The 17,378-nt window shown below is 35.6% G+C and overlaps 1 protein-coding gene across 1 annotated transcript in view; it reads right to left on the bottom strand.

Annotated features, from left to right (window-relative positions):
* Window positions 1-4,534: 4,534 nt before the first annotated feature.
* Window positions 4,535-17,378, bottom strand: part of HELLS (helicase, lymphoid specific) — a 39,877-nt gene continuing 27,033 nt past the window's right edge. Inside the window, exons 14-22 of the mRNA XM_068548241.1 lie at window positions 16,762-16,901; window positions 16,523-16,661; window positions 15,114-15,197; window positions 14,911-15,030; window positions 14,228-14,344; window positions 13,721-13,880; window positions 8,714-8,810; window positions 8,481-8,557; window positions 4,535-6,915 (exon numbers count right to left, since the gene is read on the bottom strand). Coding sequence (XP_068404342.1) covers window positions 6,821-6,915; window positions 8,481-8,557; window positions 8,714-8,810; window positions 13,721-13,880; window positions 14,228-14,344; window positions 14,911-15,030; window positions 15,114-15,197; window positions 16,523-16,661; window positions 16,762-16,901 — 1,029 coding nt within the window. The 3' untranslated portion in view covers window positions 4,535-6,820. The remainder of the gene's footprint in view (window positions 6,916-8,480; window positions 8,558-8,713; window positions 8,811-13,720; window positions 13,881-14,227; window positions 14,345-14,910; window positions 15,031-15,113; window positions 15,198-16,522; window positions 16,662-16,761; window positions 16,902-17,378) is intronic.

Here is a 17,378-nt window from a genome sequence, read left to right as displayed (position 1 = left end):
AAAAGCAACACTGTTATTCTAGCAACATTCACTGATCCCAGTGCAATGAAATCAGAATTCATTTTTTAAAGTCTAACCAAAAAAAAATCCACCCACCATTTGACAGTACTGTTCAAAATATTTTAAAACATCTTAAATAATAATTAAGGTGTGAAAAGATTCTAATTTAAATAATTAGAATCTTTTTCAAATTAAAGATTCTAATTTTAATAATCATAGGTGTGAAAAGATTCTAAAAGTAAAATCCCAACTATTGGCAAGTAAATTTCATTAAATGCCCAGTATTTATCAATATATAAATTGTATAGCTTTGCATGTAATCATTGGATTACAAGCAAGAAAAGAAATAAATTCACTAACTATTCAACTTCAACAATCATAAAATAAGAATATCAAGATAAACCCAAAGAAACATGGTAGACAGAGCTGACGTGAATGGCTCCCCACCAACTATAAACACATATAAATGCTGCATAAAGTATTACGAAAATACTTTTATACAAACTCAAAGGAAAGAAAGGCAAATATTCAGGTGCCAGAACCCAAAAGATAAAGAGTGGAGTACAGAATTGACTCATAAGCCCAAGGACAGAACAGAATTATTGCCTCAAAATGGGGCAGTAAGTTTTGAAACAACTGCATAAGACCTGGATGTTCACAAGACTGCTTTACTCTATTAAAAAAAGGATTAAAAGCAATCTATCCACCAATGTAGGAAAGTGAAGACTTTCACTGTCAGTCCCGGCAGGACCTTGGGTATGGAGAAAAAGGTCACCCATGAGAAATCAAAACCAAGATCTGCACCATACAAGAGGTGAAGGCTATGTTTGTTTGTTTTTTTAATTTTTTAAATTGAAGTATAGTTGATTTACAATGTTGTGTTAATTTCTGCTGTACAGCAAAGTGATTCAGTTATACATATATATACATTCTGGTTTTTTTCTTTTCAATTATGGTTTATCATAGGATACTGAATATAGTTCTCTGTGCTACACAGTAGGACCTTGTTGTGTATCCATTCCGTATATATTAACTTACATCTGCTGACCCCAACCTCCCACTCCATCCCTCCCTAACCCTTCCCCTTGGCAACCACAAGTCTGTTCTCTGTCTGTGAGTCTGTTTCTGTTTCATAGATAGGTTCATTTGTACCATATTTTAGATGCCACATACATGATATCATATGATTTGTCTTTCTCTGGCTTCTTTTGGTATAATCTCTAGATCCACCCACGTTGCTGCAAATGGCATTATTTTGTTCTTTTTTATGACTGAGTAGTATTCCATCGTGTGTGTGTGTTTATCTTCTTTATCCATTCATCTGTCCATGGATATTTAGGTATTGGCTATTATAAATAGTACTGCTATGAACATAGGAGTGCATTTACCTTTTCAAGTTATAGCTTTCACTGGATATATGTCCAGGAGTGGGATTGCAGGATCATATGGTAGTTCTATTTTTAGTTTTTTAAGGAACCTCCATACTGTTCTCCATAGTGGTTGTACCAATTTACATTCCCACCAACAATGTAGGAGGGTTCCGTTTTCTCTACACCCTCCCCAGCATTTATTATTTGTAGGCTTTTTGATGATTCTGACTGGAGGTGATACCTCATTGTTGTTTTGATTTGCATTTCTCTAATTAGCAATGTTGAGCACTTTTTCATGTGCCTGTTGGCCATCTGTGTCTTCTTTGGAGAAATGTCTATTTAGATCTTCTGCCCACTTTTTGTGTTTTTTTTTTTGATAAATCAACTATACTTCAATTAAAAAAAATCTTTTTAATGGGCTACATTTTGAAGTACTTACTGAATTAGGGTGATCCTCAGTGAGGTACTAACGAGCCATGTCAGAAATGTGGATTCTATGTTAGGCTAGTTTCACTTTACTTTTTTGCATGGCAAAACTTGTATGCCTTGAAATAAATATCTTCACTGTTCCCTCACATTTAAACAGATGTGATTCTAGGTTGGGATTTTTTTTCAACACATTGAAATTTTTAAGTCTTATTTTACTGTTAAAATAACACATCTGCTGTCCACCTGATCTTTGTTCCTTTGTGAGTGATCTGGTTTTAGAAGACTCTGTTTGCATTTGATGTTATTTTATCTATAATGAATCCGGGAGTATAGTTTTCCTTATCTTTTCTGTTTAGTATAGTATTATAGTTTTCCTTATCTTTTCTGTTTAGCGCTTGATAATCTAATCTGAGATCTTTCATCTTTCTTTAATTCTAGGGAACAGTATTTCTTTATTCAGTGTGTTCACTGGATGATTCTAACTTTATTCCTGCTTCATGTTTCCAACACGCTCTCTTATGTAGTCAACAAAACAGATAAAGTACCCAATCTCGTGGAGATGATGAGAGGCTGACAGATTGGCAAGTGTGGTCCTTTGGGGGGAGGATCAGGGACATTCATTCTGAAGTGAAATGCAAGCTGATACCTGAATGCCAAGGAGCCAACCACTCACACATCTGAGTGAGGAATGTGACGGAACAAGTCCAAACAGTAAGTAATGAGTTGATCAATTATTAATTTTTAGGATTACCTCTGGCATCGCTGGTACCTATCTTCAGGTCCATGCAGAACTTAAGCTTCCATTCTCTCCCATGAAAAGATTAAACCTGTCTTGTACCAAGTAGTATAATATTCTATTGTCACTTGTCATACACCCTAGTACTGGTATAAAGAGAATTCATTGGAAGGTGGAGAAAAAGGTAGGAACACAGCAGGTATAACCTTGGTGGTGAGATAAATAGGGTAAAGGAAAGCCTCCTGCACCCCATGCTCCCAAATGAGTCCATGCCTGGTTCCCCGGCACAAGGTAGTCATGTCAGAGATCTCATTTTGATGAAACGATAAGATGAGATTCACTTCATATCTTTCAAGTATCCAGAGAAATACGCTTAGTATTGGTGGTGGCGGCAGCAGCTAAAATCCTTATTTAAAAATCCAATAATAAATTGTACAGAGAGCAAGAGAAAAGAGGGGTAAGATAACTATATAATTGATCTGTTCTCACCAGAGGTTTTCATCGGCACTGAGAAATGTTTTTTGGTTAATGGTTCCCAAACCTCACTAATTTGCATACCTGTCATAGATTTTGCTATGTAGAATTAGTCCGTGGTGATGAAAATTAGAAGACTGGTTACCTTGGGGTAGGGTTATTAATTAGGAGGGCAGAGAGCCTTCTTTAAAGAAATACCCCATTTAATCTGGATGGTAAGTTACACAGTGGATACACCAAACTGAGTATAAGATTTCTTTATTGAGATGTTATATCTCAATAAAAAGTGAAAATGAAACTTGCCATGTTTCTATAATAACTGTGCTATTTTTATATTTCTTTAACTAACTTTTTAAAGCTAAGAAGAAATGAAATGTTCATCTGAGCACCTTAATTGTATAGGTGTGGGGGGTGGTGAGTGAGTACTGAAAACGAGAAAGCAGGCACACCTTAATTTATAAACATCCTGAAATACTTTAGAGAAGAGGAACGGCTCACACAATCCCCCCACTATCAAAGACCTCTTCAGGTGGTGACATTTAAGCAAACAGTTAATGATATAGAGGAATCTAAAAAGTAGTTAAGACTCAGAGGAAGAAATAAAAAAGACCCAGAGATGTGACTTGGGGGCTGATCTGTAGATTGATCTGACTGGAGGAGATAGATTTGTGAAAGGGAGATCAGGAAAAATTATGGACGAATTAATCTATCCTTTAGGGCTGCATTTCTCCACTGGAACCTGTGGACATAGCTCAGGAATTTGAGTTTTAAAATGTGTATTCATTTCAATCAGATCTAAACAAAATGTATAACAAGTACACTATAGATCACATGAATGACCAACTACTATACAGTCAAGTACAGCTACCTGTGAGTGTTCATACTTTCCAATTATATTGGTACCAAGTAACATCTAAGAGAGACAGTATTTTTATTGCATCTGGCTGCCATCTGCTTGGTGCTGTTGTCAAACTCATGTCCTAGATATGCACCATAGGACTACATTACAACATGTCATATTTTAAGCTTAGTTTGCCACCTCTAAGCCAGAAATAAAAATGTAAAAATTTGTTTTTATAATTCACTTTAAAAGTCATTTCAACTTTTAATCAAACCTGTTTAGAGTTAAAATCATTACCTAAGTTAGAGACGTAAAATGTACATAATGGAAAGACAAGCTTCACTAGATTTCGACAAGTTACCTCTTCTCTGAATATAGCAATGGTTGTAAACCAAGTGATAACAGTAAGTGATTCCAAAGAAATAAAGACCAAAAGATATCTTTAATTTTACTCATAAATATGATTCCTTGGGCTTGATTTTTATAACCATAATCAATGATAAAGTATTAATACATAGTATGTTATTTGTGAAGATGTACTGACTAATACAGCAAATAGAATCATAAAAACTTAAGTAGCATTAACTTAAAAAACTCAAAACCAAAACAATCTTATGAAGTAAGAGTACAGAATTTAAAACCAGAAGCACTTATTTAATGTTTTGAATATAAACAATAGTGCATTTCAGGCTTTTCATAAAGTATTACTTCAAAGTTCTAAGACTAAAAAATCAAATACAATTGCTAAGACATCAGTGAAAGAGTCCATCAAACATATTTGCCTGGAAATGTTCAAGTACCACTTTCACTATACCTCTCAGTACATTCAGGAACTGCCTCATAATACAGAAGAATGACTCACCGAACAATAAAGCTAATGAAGTATTTTTCTTGGCAATTTGATCAAGTGAGGGAAGACAAATCCTGGTCTGAGAATACCTTTTTATACAGATGAAGCAGGGAGCATTTGTTTCAGTATCATGGAGTGAATACATCTGTTCCTCTTGCCCCTTAAACTAAAATAACAATAAAAGGATGAAAGAGTCATTAAACTCCCAGAAAAGAAAACACAGGAGATGACAACACAAGATTTCAGAAGTTGAAAAATAACTGCATGGGAGGTAACAGTCTTAAAGGGCTGGAGAACAAGTTCATACAGTTCAGATTTGGGATCGTTTATCAGGCAACCAAGTAAAATTATCAAGTAGGCAGTTGGAAGTGAGTTCAGGAGAAAGATTCTGGCTGGAGATATAAACCTGAGTCATCACCACATAGTTGGCACTTAATTTAATACACAGTTGGCATTTAAAGCAACAAGACCATCAAGGGAGCCCACTTGGGAGATTCTAATGTTAAGGAGTCAAAGACATAAGAAAAAAATAGCAAAGGAGATTGAGAAAGAACCAGAGAAGTAGGAAGAACCAGGCAAATGTGTCTGCTGAAAACCTAGCAAACTAAAGAAATGGTTTAGTGGAAATTAAACAACTATGTGAAATGCTGCTGAAAGATCAAGTAAATGAGGTCATAGAGAGAGGTCACTGGAGACTTTAAAAATCTGACTGGAATGGGTTTAGGAAAAAAATGGAAGCGAAACAATTCAGTGAATACAGACTTTTCAAGGAGTTTGCTGTAAAACAAGAAATGGGGCCTTTCTGTTGGCTCTAGCTAGGACAGACTATATGCATAAAAGTAAACGATACATGGGCACAGATGCTGGTAGGTTTACAGATGCAGTGGTGGCCAAGTTCTTCTCTGATCATTTTTATTTTCTCTGTGTGGACAGGGAGCAAGGCCAGAGGGAGGAGGTATTAGAAATGTGAGGATAGAGATAAACCCATGAAATAATCATTTGAGCTCAATGTAAGAGAATGGATTAGGAAAACTTAGTATGACTACTAAGCAACCAACTAAGGTTACGATGATGATTTGTCAGCGATTGGTAAACATTTCCACTTTGAAAAAAATCCACTCTGTAGTCTATTCTTTCCTTTGGCTGAATATTCTCTCAAAATAGTTTTTCTTCTGAGTCCTAGGTTCCATTACCCTAAGGCAGAGAGAATCTCATCTACATTTGAATATACATGGCAGCAAGAATAACAACCTACACAAAAATGTATGGTTCAGGGAGCATTCAGTTTTCATATACATATAGGGCCTAAATGGTTCCCATTCTGCTCCTCTGTTATGGATCTTGTGTTACTTATATTCCTAAGCCTTATTTTAACCTCTCCCTGCTATAAATTTTCAGGGTCCCTTTTCTCTTGTTCCGTTCTTGGTTTGCATGGTACACTGCCACTTCCAATTTCTGTTCTTTTGTCAAGAACCTATAATTTCTTCCAGAGCCTTCTCTGCATTGACCCAAGGTCCAGCTGAAATCTTTATATGACATATGTGTATAGTACTAATGAATGAAAGAGTTACCATAATGTTGAATCGCAATGCCAGTCAAGACTTTTGCTATTATTTCACCTGAGCCATTATTTATCTGAAAAAATAATCTGATGAGATCATCTTATAACAAACATTTATTTGGCAAACTATTTTATAGAAAGAGACCCTAAAAATCAAACCATTTCTTATTTAAACAATAGACAGTATAATCCCAATCTTTCCCCCATCCAAAGCCTACTCCATAACTGAAGTACCAAAAGCCCATGAACTGTACTGCTAAAAAGGAGGGTGGGGGAAAGACATTAAACTTCCACAGGAAGACTGTATAAATCTGGCAGTGGTTAAGGACAGACACATCAGCCTATACCCAAGAGTACTATCGAGTCTGAAAAATTAACTGAAACTTACTATGAATATGTCTTTGCTCTTAATAAGGCTCAGAAACTTATGCAATGGTACAAGTTATATTATGTAAACTGATATAATCAAAGAAGTAGAGTGAAAAATCGGGATTTTAACACCAATACAGATCACTAGATGTAAACAAGAACTTTTTAAAGACATTCTTTTAGCTCCAATTTAAAACAAACATTCAGGACTGGAATCTTCAGAATTTTCTAGTATCTTGAAAATCCCCATCTTCTCTTTAATTGGTCCTGAGGCATTCATTTGATCTAAGAGAAAAATATATAAACAAGTTTTTTTTTTTTTTTAAGTATAAGAACTTAAAAAGAAATCTTAAAAGAGAGGTCCACTATGTTTTTATGAAAAGTGAGTCATCTGTCCAAAATTTTCAAATCCACAGAAATGTGGGCCACTTTAGCAAAAAAGTACACTCTTATTAAAACTAGAACTGTCCTCCAGGGAACAAACAAACTGAAACATCAGTTTGCTAATCAAAATCACTTCTGCTGTATTTAAGATATACAGATACACAGCAATAAACAACACCAATCTGAATTATGTTCTGAGAGATATTAAAAAAAAAAGCCCAATTACGGTTAGTTTAAAAGCAGGAAAGCAAAACACCATGAAAATATATCTTTATACACTCCCATAGCTAATATGAAATCTTTTACATTTTTGTCAATATGATAGCTATTGGAATGAAATCACTACTGGTTTTAATTTGCATTCTCTGATTTCTAGGGAGATTGAAGCATCTTTTTATGTTCGCTGGCTGTTTCTTTCTCTCCCGGTAATCGTCTGCTCTTAAGTTGTCCAGTTTTCTTGTTGATATTCAGTTATTTATATATGAATAACATTTCCTGTGCCGTGTGCTGCAAATATTTGTGGTTTGTCTCTTATCTGTTTACGGTATTGTTTGTTTTTACAGAAGCCTTTAAATTAATAAAATCTATTAATCTCTTCATTTAGTTTGAGAGTTTTGTACCCTGTTTAAGAATCCTTTTCCTGGACTTCCTTGGTGACGCAGTGGTTAAGAATCCGCCTGCCAACGCAGGGGACACGGGTTCAAGCCCTGGTCTGGGAAGATCCCACATGCCGCGGAGCAAGTAAGCCCGTGAGCCACAACTACTGAGCCTGCGCTCTAGAACCCACGAGCCACAACTACTGAGCCCGAGTGCCTAGAGCCTGTGCTCCGCAACGAAGAGTAGCCCCTGCTTGCTGCAACTAGAGAAAGCCCGTGTGCAGCAACAAAGACCCAATGCAGCCAAAAATAAATAAAAATAAAAATTAAAAAATTTATTTAAAAAAAAAAAGGACAATGGGTAAGGGGGGCAGGAGTCGGCCAATTCCGGAATGCAGGTCATTTTATTGGACAAATAACCCAGTTTTTCCAACAAATCGATGGCATGGAAAAACAAAAGTGAGGAGGGTGATATAGAAGAAAAGAGATATAGCAAACAATGACATTTGGATCCTGATTCAAACCGTAAGAAGATTTGAGACAACTGGAGAAATCTGGATATGAACTGGGTATTTGCTGATATTAAGGTTTTAGGGCCAACTCTCTTAAATATAATAATGACATAGTGACTATGTTTAAAAACATGTTCTTCTCAGTAGAAGATGCCTAAGAAAGTGGCTATGGGTAAAATGTCATGAGTTTAACATTCTGATTAAAGAAAATGGCAATGAAATAAAATTGGCTAAATGTTGTAAACTATTAACGGCAGAATGAATTATCCACAGAGGTATATTATACTATTCTCTCTACTTATGTATATGTTTCAAAGTTTCTGTAAAAATAATAAGTAAAACCATGAGAGATACTTACCAAGGAGATCACTTCGATCTAACAACAACTCCAGATCTTTATCACTAATGACCTTCTCTCTTGATCCTTTTACTTCCCTATAAGGAAACAAGATATTCACATCTATATGATCTTTATCACTAATGACCTTCTCTCTTGATCCTTTTACTTCCCTATAAGGAAACAAGATACTCACATCTATATGATAAATCAAAACTATGCATTATATTTTTCTAAAATTAAAACAATCTTACCTTTCATAATCTCTAGATTTTAATAATTCCATTAATTCCTTAGGGTCTAAAAAGTTCTTAGATTGATTTAATCCAGATTGACCACCTTTGAAATGATCTAGAAAAAATTTTCAAGAAATTCAAAACACTCAAAATTGCCTTTAAAACCAAAATACAGTACATTACAAACCAATCAGAATGCCTTACATTAAAAAGGACAGACAAACCAAGTGTTGGTAAAAAAAAGAAAAGCAACTGCAATTAATCATACTTTGCTGGTGGGAGTGTAAAATGGTTGGGGAAAAGTTTGGTAGTTTTCTATAGGTAAACATACACCCACTCTAAGACCAAGAACAAATACATACATATGTCCATAAATATTTGTATAAGAGGAGCTTATAAGAACCAAAATCTGTAAACAATTCAAACATCAATCAACAAAAGAATGGATGAATTATTCAGCATTTTTTTTGTTTAAACTGCAGACTTCTAACACACACAACATAGATGAATCTCAAAATATTATGTAGAATATAAGTAGCTAGGCAAAAAAAAGAATACATACAAGTGAATCCAGGTATAAAGTTGAAGGAAAAACTAACCTATATGACAAAAATTGGAATAGTGGTTGCCTTCTAGTGAGGGGAAGGGAGCCTCGGAAATGACTAGAAAGGGAAACTTTCTCGGATGTTGGAAATGTTCACTACCTCGATCTGGATAATAATTAATTGAGTATATACATTTGTTATAGACATCAAGCTGTACACTTAGCCGGGAATTTTACTGTATGTATATTATACCTCAATAAAACATTGTCAGCATTTTAAAAATTCCTTTCAAATTGTTCTCTGAAATTAATCTCTAAAATTACTAAAAGTAAAACTTGGGAAAATAAAACTATAAACCGTACCTAATTTAAACCAAATTCAAAACAAAACAGAACTTATTTCATAATTCAAGTCCCTAAAAGCAGCACAGGTGAAAAATTTTTAATTTGCACAACATCTTATTAGGACCAAGTTCCTTTTTCCTCCAATGGAAATTCTAACTACAATCTGAATGCTCCATCAAATCAAATTAAAGAGGTCTAAAGCCTAATCCACAATTTCCCTCAAAATGAGATATACTGGAGAAAGTATTTGCAAGTAGAAAAGTAGCATAAAATAAATTGATAGCAATTTTCAACATTATTATGATTTTTCTAGGCTTCAAAACTTATATAAGATGATTTTCAACTTTTCTTATGGCAGCCATCAAGCCATTTATCCAACAGAATTTTATATTGAATAAATAAAAGCAGAACTCCAAGGAGTATCAGCGAACAGAACATAAAATGCCAATGCCTCACCCACTTCACTTTCCCTATCCTCAGAATCTTATCTAGATTAAAAAAAAAAAATACTGTGTTTTTAATATTCTGTTATTGAAACTATGAAAAGGGCATACTGGAGTCAAATATTTTTGAAATAGTGGGTTCAACAAAGTAAACAGATTTTATTGTAGCACTACTTCAATATACCTTTTTTTTAAAATTTTTTATTTATTATTTATTTATTATTTTTATTTTTGGCTGTGTTGGGTCTTTGTTTCTGTGTGAGGGCTTTCTCCAGTTGCGGCGAGTGGGGGCCACTCTTCATCGCGGTGCGCGGGCCTCTCACTATCGCGGCCTCTCTTGTTGTGGAGCAGAGGCTCCAGACGCTCAGGCTCAGTAGTTGTGGCTCATGGGCCCAGTTGCTCCGCGGCATGTGGGATCTTCCCAGACCAGGGCTCGAAGCCGTGTCCCCTGCATTGGCAGGTGGATTCTTAGCCACTGCACCATCAGGGAAGCCCCTACTGTTTATTCTTGATAAGAGATTTGTGTGCCAAAATGCTTTAAGAAAACTTCTAAGCCTCTTCTTGCAAGTAAAATATATTAAATATTAGAATATTAAAGGTATATTGGGGCTTCCCTGGTGGCGCAGTGGTTAAGAATCCACCTGCCAATGCAGGGGACACGGGTTCGAGCCCTGGTCTGGGAAGATCCCACATGCCGCGGAGCAACTAAGCCCATACGCCACAACTACTGTGCCTGTGCTCCAGAGCCCGCGAGCCACAACTACTGAAGCCCGCGCGCCTAGAGCCTGTGCTCCGCAACAAGAGAAGCCACAGCAATGAGAAGCCTGTGCACCGCAACGAGAAGCCTGTGCACCGCAACAAAGAGTAGCCCTTGCTTGCCGCAACTAGAGAAAGCCCACGCACAGCAACAAAGACCCCACACACAGCAACGAAGACCCAACGCAGCCAAAAACAAATAAATAAAATAAATAAATTTATTTTAAAAAAAGGATAAACATTAACAATAACATCATACTCAACAGTGAAAAGCTGAAAGCTTTTCCTAGGAAATCAGGAGCAAGACAAGGATGGCTACTCTCATCACTTCTATTTACACAGTCTGGGAAGTTCCAGCCTCAGCAGTCAGACAAGAAAAAGAAAAGGCATCCAAATTGGAAAGGAAGAAGTACAACTATCACTATTTGCAGATGACACAATACTATATCAAGAAAAAACTAAAGTCTCCACAAAAAACTGTTAGAGCTAATAAATGAATTCAGCAAAGCTGCAGGATACAAGATTAATTAATATACAGAAATCTGTTGCATTTCTATACACTAATAATAAACTATCAGAAAGCAGAAGTAAAAAAACAATCGCATCAAGAATGAAATATCTAAGAGTAAACTTAACCAACGAGATGAAAGAAGCATTGGAAGAATTAATATTGTTAAAATGTCCATACTACCCAAAGCAATCTACAGATTTCATGCAATCTCTACCAAAATACCCATGGCATTTTTCACAAAACTGGACAAGTAATCCCAATATTTGTATGGAACCACAAAAGACCTCTCCAAAACAAAAGCAATCTTGAGAAAAAAGACCAAAGCTGGAGGAATCAGGCTCCCTGACTTCAGACTATGCTACAAAGCTACAGTAATCAAAACAGCATGGTACTTGCACAAACACACACACATAGATCAATGGAACAGAATAGAGAGCACAGAAATAAACCCAAAGCACTTATGTTCAAATAATCTATGAGAAGTAGGCAAAAACATACAATGAAGAAAAGACAGTCTCTTCAAAAAACTGGATAGCTACATATAAAAGAATGAAACTAGCACATTTTCTCACACCATAAACAAAAATAAACTCAAAATGAATTAAAGACCTAAACTAAGACCTGAAACCATAAAACTCCTACAAGAAACTATAGGCAATATATTCTGTGACATTGGTCCTAGCAGTATTTTTTAGATCTGTCTCCTCAGGCAAGGGAAACAAAAGCAAAAAAAATAAACAAATGGAACCTAGTCAGACATAAATGTTTTGCACAGTAAGGAAACCATCAATAAAATGAGACGGCAACCTACTGAATGGGAAAAACTATTTGCAAACTCTATGTCTGATAGGGGTTAATATCCAAAATATTATAAACAGCTCATACAACTCAATATCAAAAACCCCAAACAACTGATTAAAAAACTGGCAGACCAGAATAGACATTTTTCCAAAGAACATCTACAGATGGCCAACAGGCACATGAAGATGCTCAATATCGCTATTCATCAGAGAAATACAAATCAAAACCACAATGAGATATCACTTCACACCTGTCAGAATGGCTATCATCAAAAAGTCTACAGATAACAAATGTTGGCAACAATGTGGAGAAAAGGGAACCCTAGTATGCTGTTGGTGGGAATGGTGGGAAAACAGTATGAAGGTTCCTCAAAAAAACTAAAAACAGAACTACCATATGATCCAGCAATTCCACTCCTGGGTATATATCCAAAGAAAACAAAAATAATAATTTGAAAAGATACATGCATCCCAATGTTCACAGCAGCATTATTTACAATAGCCAAGATACGGAAACAACCTAAGTGTCCATCAACAGATGAATGGGTAAAGATGAATGATTAAAGAGAAATACAAAATGGAATATTATTCATCATAAAAAAGAATGAAATTCTGCCATTTGAAACGTGCATGAACCTAGAGGTTATTATGCTTAGTGAAATAAGTCAGACAGAGAAAGACAAATACTGTATGTTATCACTTATATGTGGAATCTAAAAAATAAAACAGATGAATAACAAAACAGACTCAGAGATATAGAAAAAAAACTAGTGGTTAGTGGGGAGAAGTGAGGGCAAGGTAGGGGTAGAGGATTAAGAGATATAAACTGCTATGTATAAAATAAATAAGCAATAAGGAGATTTTGTACAGCACAGATAATGACTTTATAAAAATACAGTCATTATTTTTTTTTAATAATTTTTTTAAAATTTATTTATTTATTTATGGCTGTGTTGGGTCTTCGTTTCTGTGCGAGGGCTTTCTCTAGTTGTGGCAAGCGGGGCCACTCTTCATTGCGGTGCGTGGGCCTCTCACTATCGCGGCCTCTCTTGTTGCGGAGCACAGGCTCCAGACGCACAGGCTCAGTAGTTGTGGCTTACGGGCCCAGTTGCTCCGCGGCATGTGGGATCTTCCCAGACCAGGGCTCGAATCCGTGTCCCCTGCATTGGCAGGCAGATTCTCAACCACTACGCCACCAGGGAAGCCCCAGTCATTATTTTTTAATAACTTTAAATGGAGTATAAGCTATAAAAATTGTGAATCACTATGTTGTACACCTGAAACTAATATTAGAAATCAACTATACTTCAACAAAAAGTTTCTTTTTTTTAATGAAAAAAAGAATAATCAGTAACATCATGTCAATCCCCATGACAGTTTAAGATATGGCACTATAAAAGTATACTTGATACTCTTCACTGCCCCATTGTTCCTCATTTTAGACGCTAGTATTTTTCATTATGTCTATGGTCACACCAACCCAGCTTAGGTCTTCACAGCTCCAAATTCCCCACTGCCTATTTAAATCCTGCACTGATTTCTTTTATAAAGAAAGTAACAATAACAAAAATTCACAACACACAATAGACAACTTAAGCAAAAAAAGTACTACAAAATGTTATTTACTTTTGTGGATGATCAACTTTTCCAGTTTTCTTTTAGCAGCTGCTCTTTCCACAATTTTCTGATCAATAGTATTTGCTGTAACAAGACGATATACAACAACTGGCTTTGTCTGACCAATTCTATGACATCTATCCTGGGCCTGAAGATCAGACTGGGGGTTCTTAAAGTTAAAAAGAAAAATAACATTTAACAGTTTAAGGTTAAAATTATTTAAACTCATACTATGTGGGTAAAGTCAATGAGCATGATCCAATCAGAATCTTTGTTTAAAAAGATTGATTAAAATTGAGTTAAGGTACTGTTTAAGTGCCTTAACTCAATTTAGACTTCTAGAGTGACTTCAGTGATAAAGTACATTCAAGTCTTTACACACTGGACAAAGAAATGATTTTCATCTTAAAGTAGATACCTTTTCAAAACAGAAAAATGAAATTACAAAGTGTACAATGAAAGATTAAAAATTCAGAATGGAAATATAATCAGTATATTGCTACACTTCCAACTTACCCAATCACTATCATAAATGATAACAGTATCTGCTGCAGTCAAATTAATGCCCAGACCACCAGCTCGTGTACTCACTAAAAAGATAAACACATCTGGATCTGTGTTGAAGCTGTGCATCTAAAAGCAAAAGGGATGTAAACATAAGGAAGTAAGAAAGAAAGAAACTATTCCTGCCTGGAATGTGGATATAGAACTGCATATTAATCAGCTATCTTATAACCGTTTGTTTACCAGCAAAGGAAGGGGGAGGGCAGTGGTGTCCCAAGGGATATAATAAGCCAGCATTCTTCAAGCTGGGTGTGAGTTCTTAAGCATCCATAGGACTTTTGATGTGGGATAAATAAATACTGAAAGCCACAGCAGCCAAAAAGTTGAAAATGACCAATTTGGTGGAAAGAGATAAAATTATCAGACTCAACTCCCATGAAACAAAAAATCATGATCATGCCTATTGCCCAGGTTGTGGCAATAAACCAGAGGCCCTAGGATGTAGGTCCTTTTTTTTTTGGCCGTGCCATGCGGGATGTGGGATCTTAGTTCCCCAATCGAACCTGCAGTGGAAGCACGGAGTCTTAACAACTGGACCGCCAGGGAAGTCCCTAGGTCAATTTTGAACATTACTTCAGAAATCAAGACAGGAGTTACAAAAAAGAATTAAGTATGTATGACATAAGCAGTCTTACATTTTTTTCTCTCTCTGAATAAGACATGGATCCATCAAGCCTGCTAAAGTTGAAATTTCTAAAGTGACAGTAATCCATCAAAATGTCCAACATTCTTGTCATTTGTGAAAAAAGCAGCACCTGAAATTTAAATATATCTTAGTATCTATACTGATGAATGAAGAATAATTAAACAACCAAAAATCCAATCAAAAGTACCATACCTTATGACCTCTGGTTTTTAGTTCTGGCAGCATTCGATCCAAAATTAAGAATTTCCCAGAATTTGTTACCAACTCTTCATCAATCTTAAAAGTGGGCAAAGAAAGGAAAAAAAAATTGTCACAACAACTGCTAATAATCTGTTTTTGTCAAAATAAAAACCATGTTAACAGTTTAATTTTCAATGACAAATAAGTCCCTATAAAACTTTTTAAATTGACCTTGTTATTTGATCTTTTTAATCAGAAGATAAAAAAGGAAAAGGAAAGACATACTCAAGGAAAGACATACTCTACAATTTAAAACCAATGATTTCACAAAAAACAAAATTCGGTTTAAGTGTGTAATCTATCCTCCCCACCCCTCTCCCCAAAATTTTGTATAACAGAACATTAAATTCAAACTTACTTAATGTTGAGGTTTATTCTTTATAACTGAGTACACTTTCAACCAAATGCGTATGAAAATTACTGCTAAAACTCTCAGTAGAAATTAAAGAAAGTATAAGAGCTTATAAGCAACCTAAGTATCCAAGATGAAATTTTTAACCTTCTGGTGAATATTAATTACCTTCAGAGATTATCTTCTTCCTTACTCAATGAAAAGCTTTAAAGCAGTGGTTCTCAAATAGGGGCAATTTTGCCCTCCACCCCCAGGGTATATTTGGCAGTGCCTGGAAGATACTTTAGGTTGACACAACTGGGGGAGGGAAATATTTTGGCATCTAGTGGCTAGAGGCTAGAGATGCTGGACAAATGGCCTATAGTCCACAAAACAGCACTTCCTTAACAAAGAATTATCTGGCCCAAAATGTCAATATTGACAAGGGTAAGGAACCCTGCTGTAAACTAGTACAAAACAGGGTTATTGAGGGTTACTGAGAACTGATTTCCTTTACTACTAGGTTGTTTTTCCATCAACTGCCTAAGAAAGCAGTTTCATTCATTTAATCTGAAAGCCCACAAATCAACATAACTTTTTGCTCTCTTCTGTGGCTATTTGTTGAGATTTAAGCAATGAGCAGCCAGACTGATTTTGACAAGCTGAATACTAATTAAAAGGAATACTGAAAAGGTGACAACAATCTCCAAAATAGACAGCAACTAAAACACAGAGTGGAAATCAACTGTGTTACTTAAAAAGTTATATTTCCAATATCACTCTAAATTTAGGAGGATTCCTAGCTGTTTACATAAAATATATAAATAAAAATATTAGTTAGCTTACATATAGAAAACCACCTTTATTCTAACATTCATAAAGTTCTCTGAATTTGGGGGGAGGAAGACAATCTTCATATGACAAACATAACAGTATTTACTGTAAGTAATAATAATAATTAAAAAAATGACTTTCACCCAACATAAAAAGTTACAGAAATCAAAACAGTATATTATTAAATAGTATTCACCTTAAACTCTTGAGTGACCGGGTCTATAGGGTACTCAATCAAATATGGATGATTACAGCACTTACGAAGTAGCATCATTATATTCTGCAGCTTCAGATTAACTTCAGATTCTATAGGGATATTTGTTTCCACAACAGCTCTGCACAAAATATATAATCCATGAATATGAGACATTAAAAAAAAAAAGAAAAAAAAAATCACAGTTTAAAGAATACTTAAATTTATTTTTAAACTCACACCTTTCTCGGTCTACCTCTGGCTGTATTTGGCTGATGAGTTTTTCCAATTCATTAGGGAAATCATCTATTTTGCTGTAATCTATTGACTTTCTCGTTCGCCGTTTTGGTCGTCCAGTGGGACTCAGCTCAACTGTTTCCTTCTAAAACAATAAATTAAAGAAATATCTTTTTAAAAAGCTATACTCTTAGTTATTTGTAGTGAGGTGGATGGACCTAGAGTCTGTCACACAGAGTAAAGTAAGTCAGAAAGAGAAAAACAAATACCATATGCTAACACACATATATATGGAATCTAAAAAAAAAAAAAAAGTTCTGATGAACCCAGGAGCAGGACAGGAATAAAGACGCAGATATAGAGAATGGACTTGAGGACATGGGGGTTGGGGGAAGGGTAAGCTGGGACGAAGTGAGAGAGTAGCATTGACATATATACACTACCAAATGTAAAACAGATAGCTAGTGGGAAGCAGCTGCATAGCACAGGGAGATCAGCTTGGTGCTTTGTGACCACCTAGAGGGGAGGGGAGGGGTGGGGTGGGGGGGTGGGAGGGAGACCCAAGAGGGAGGGGATATGGGGATATATGTATACATATAGCTGATTCACTTTGTTATACAGC

This window comes from Eschrichtius robustus, chromosome 7 (assembly GCF_028021215.1).
Source record: "Eschrichtius robustus isolate mEscRob2 chromosome 7, mEscRob2.pri, whole genome shotgun sequence".
NCBI lineage: Eukaryota > Metazoa > Chordata > Mammalia > Artiodactyla > Eschrichtiidae > Eschrichtius > Eschrichtius robustus.
The sequence above is the reverse complement of the archived record's forward strand: the minus strand, read 5'-3'. Positions and strand labels throughout refer to the sequence as shown.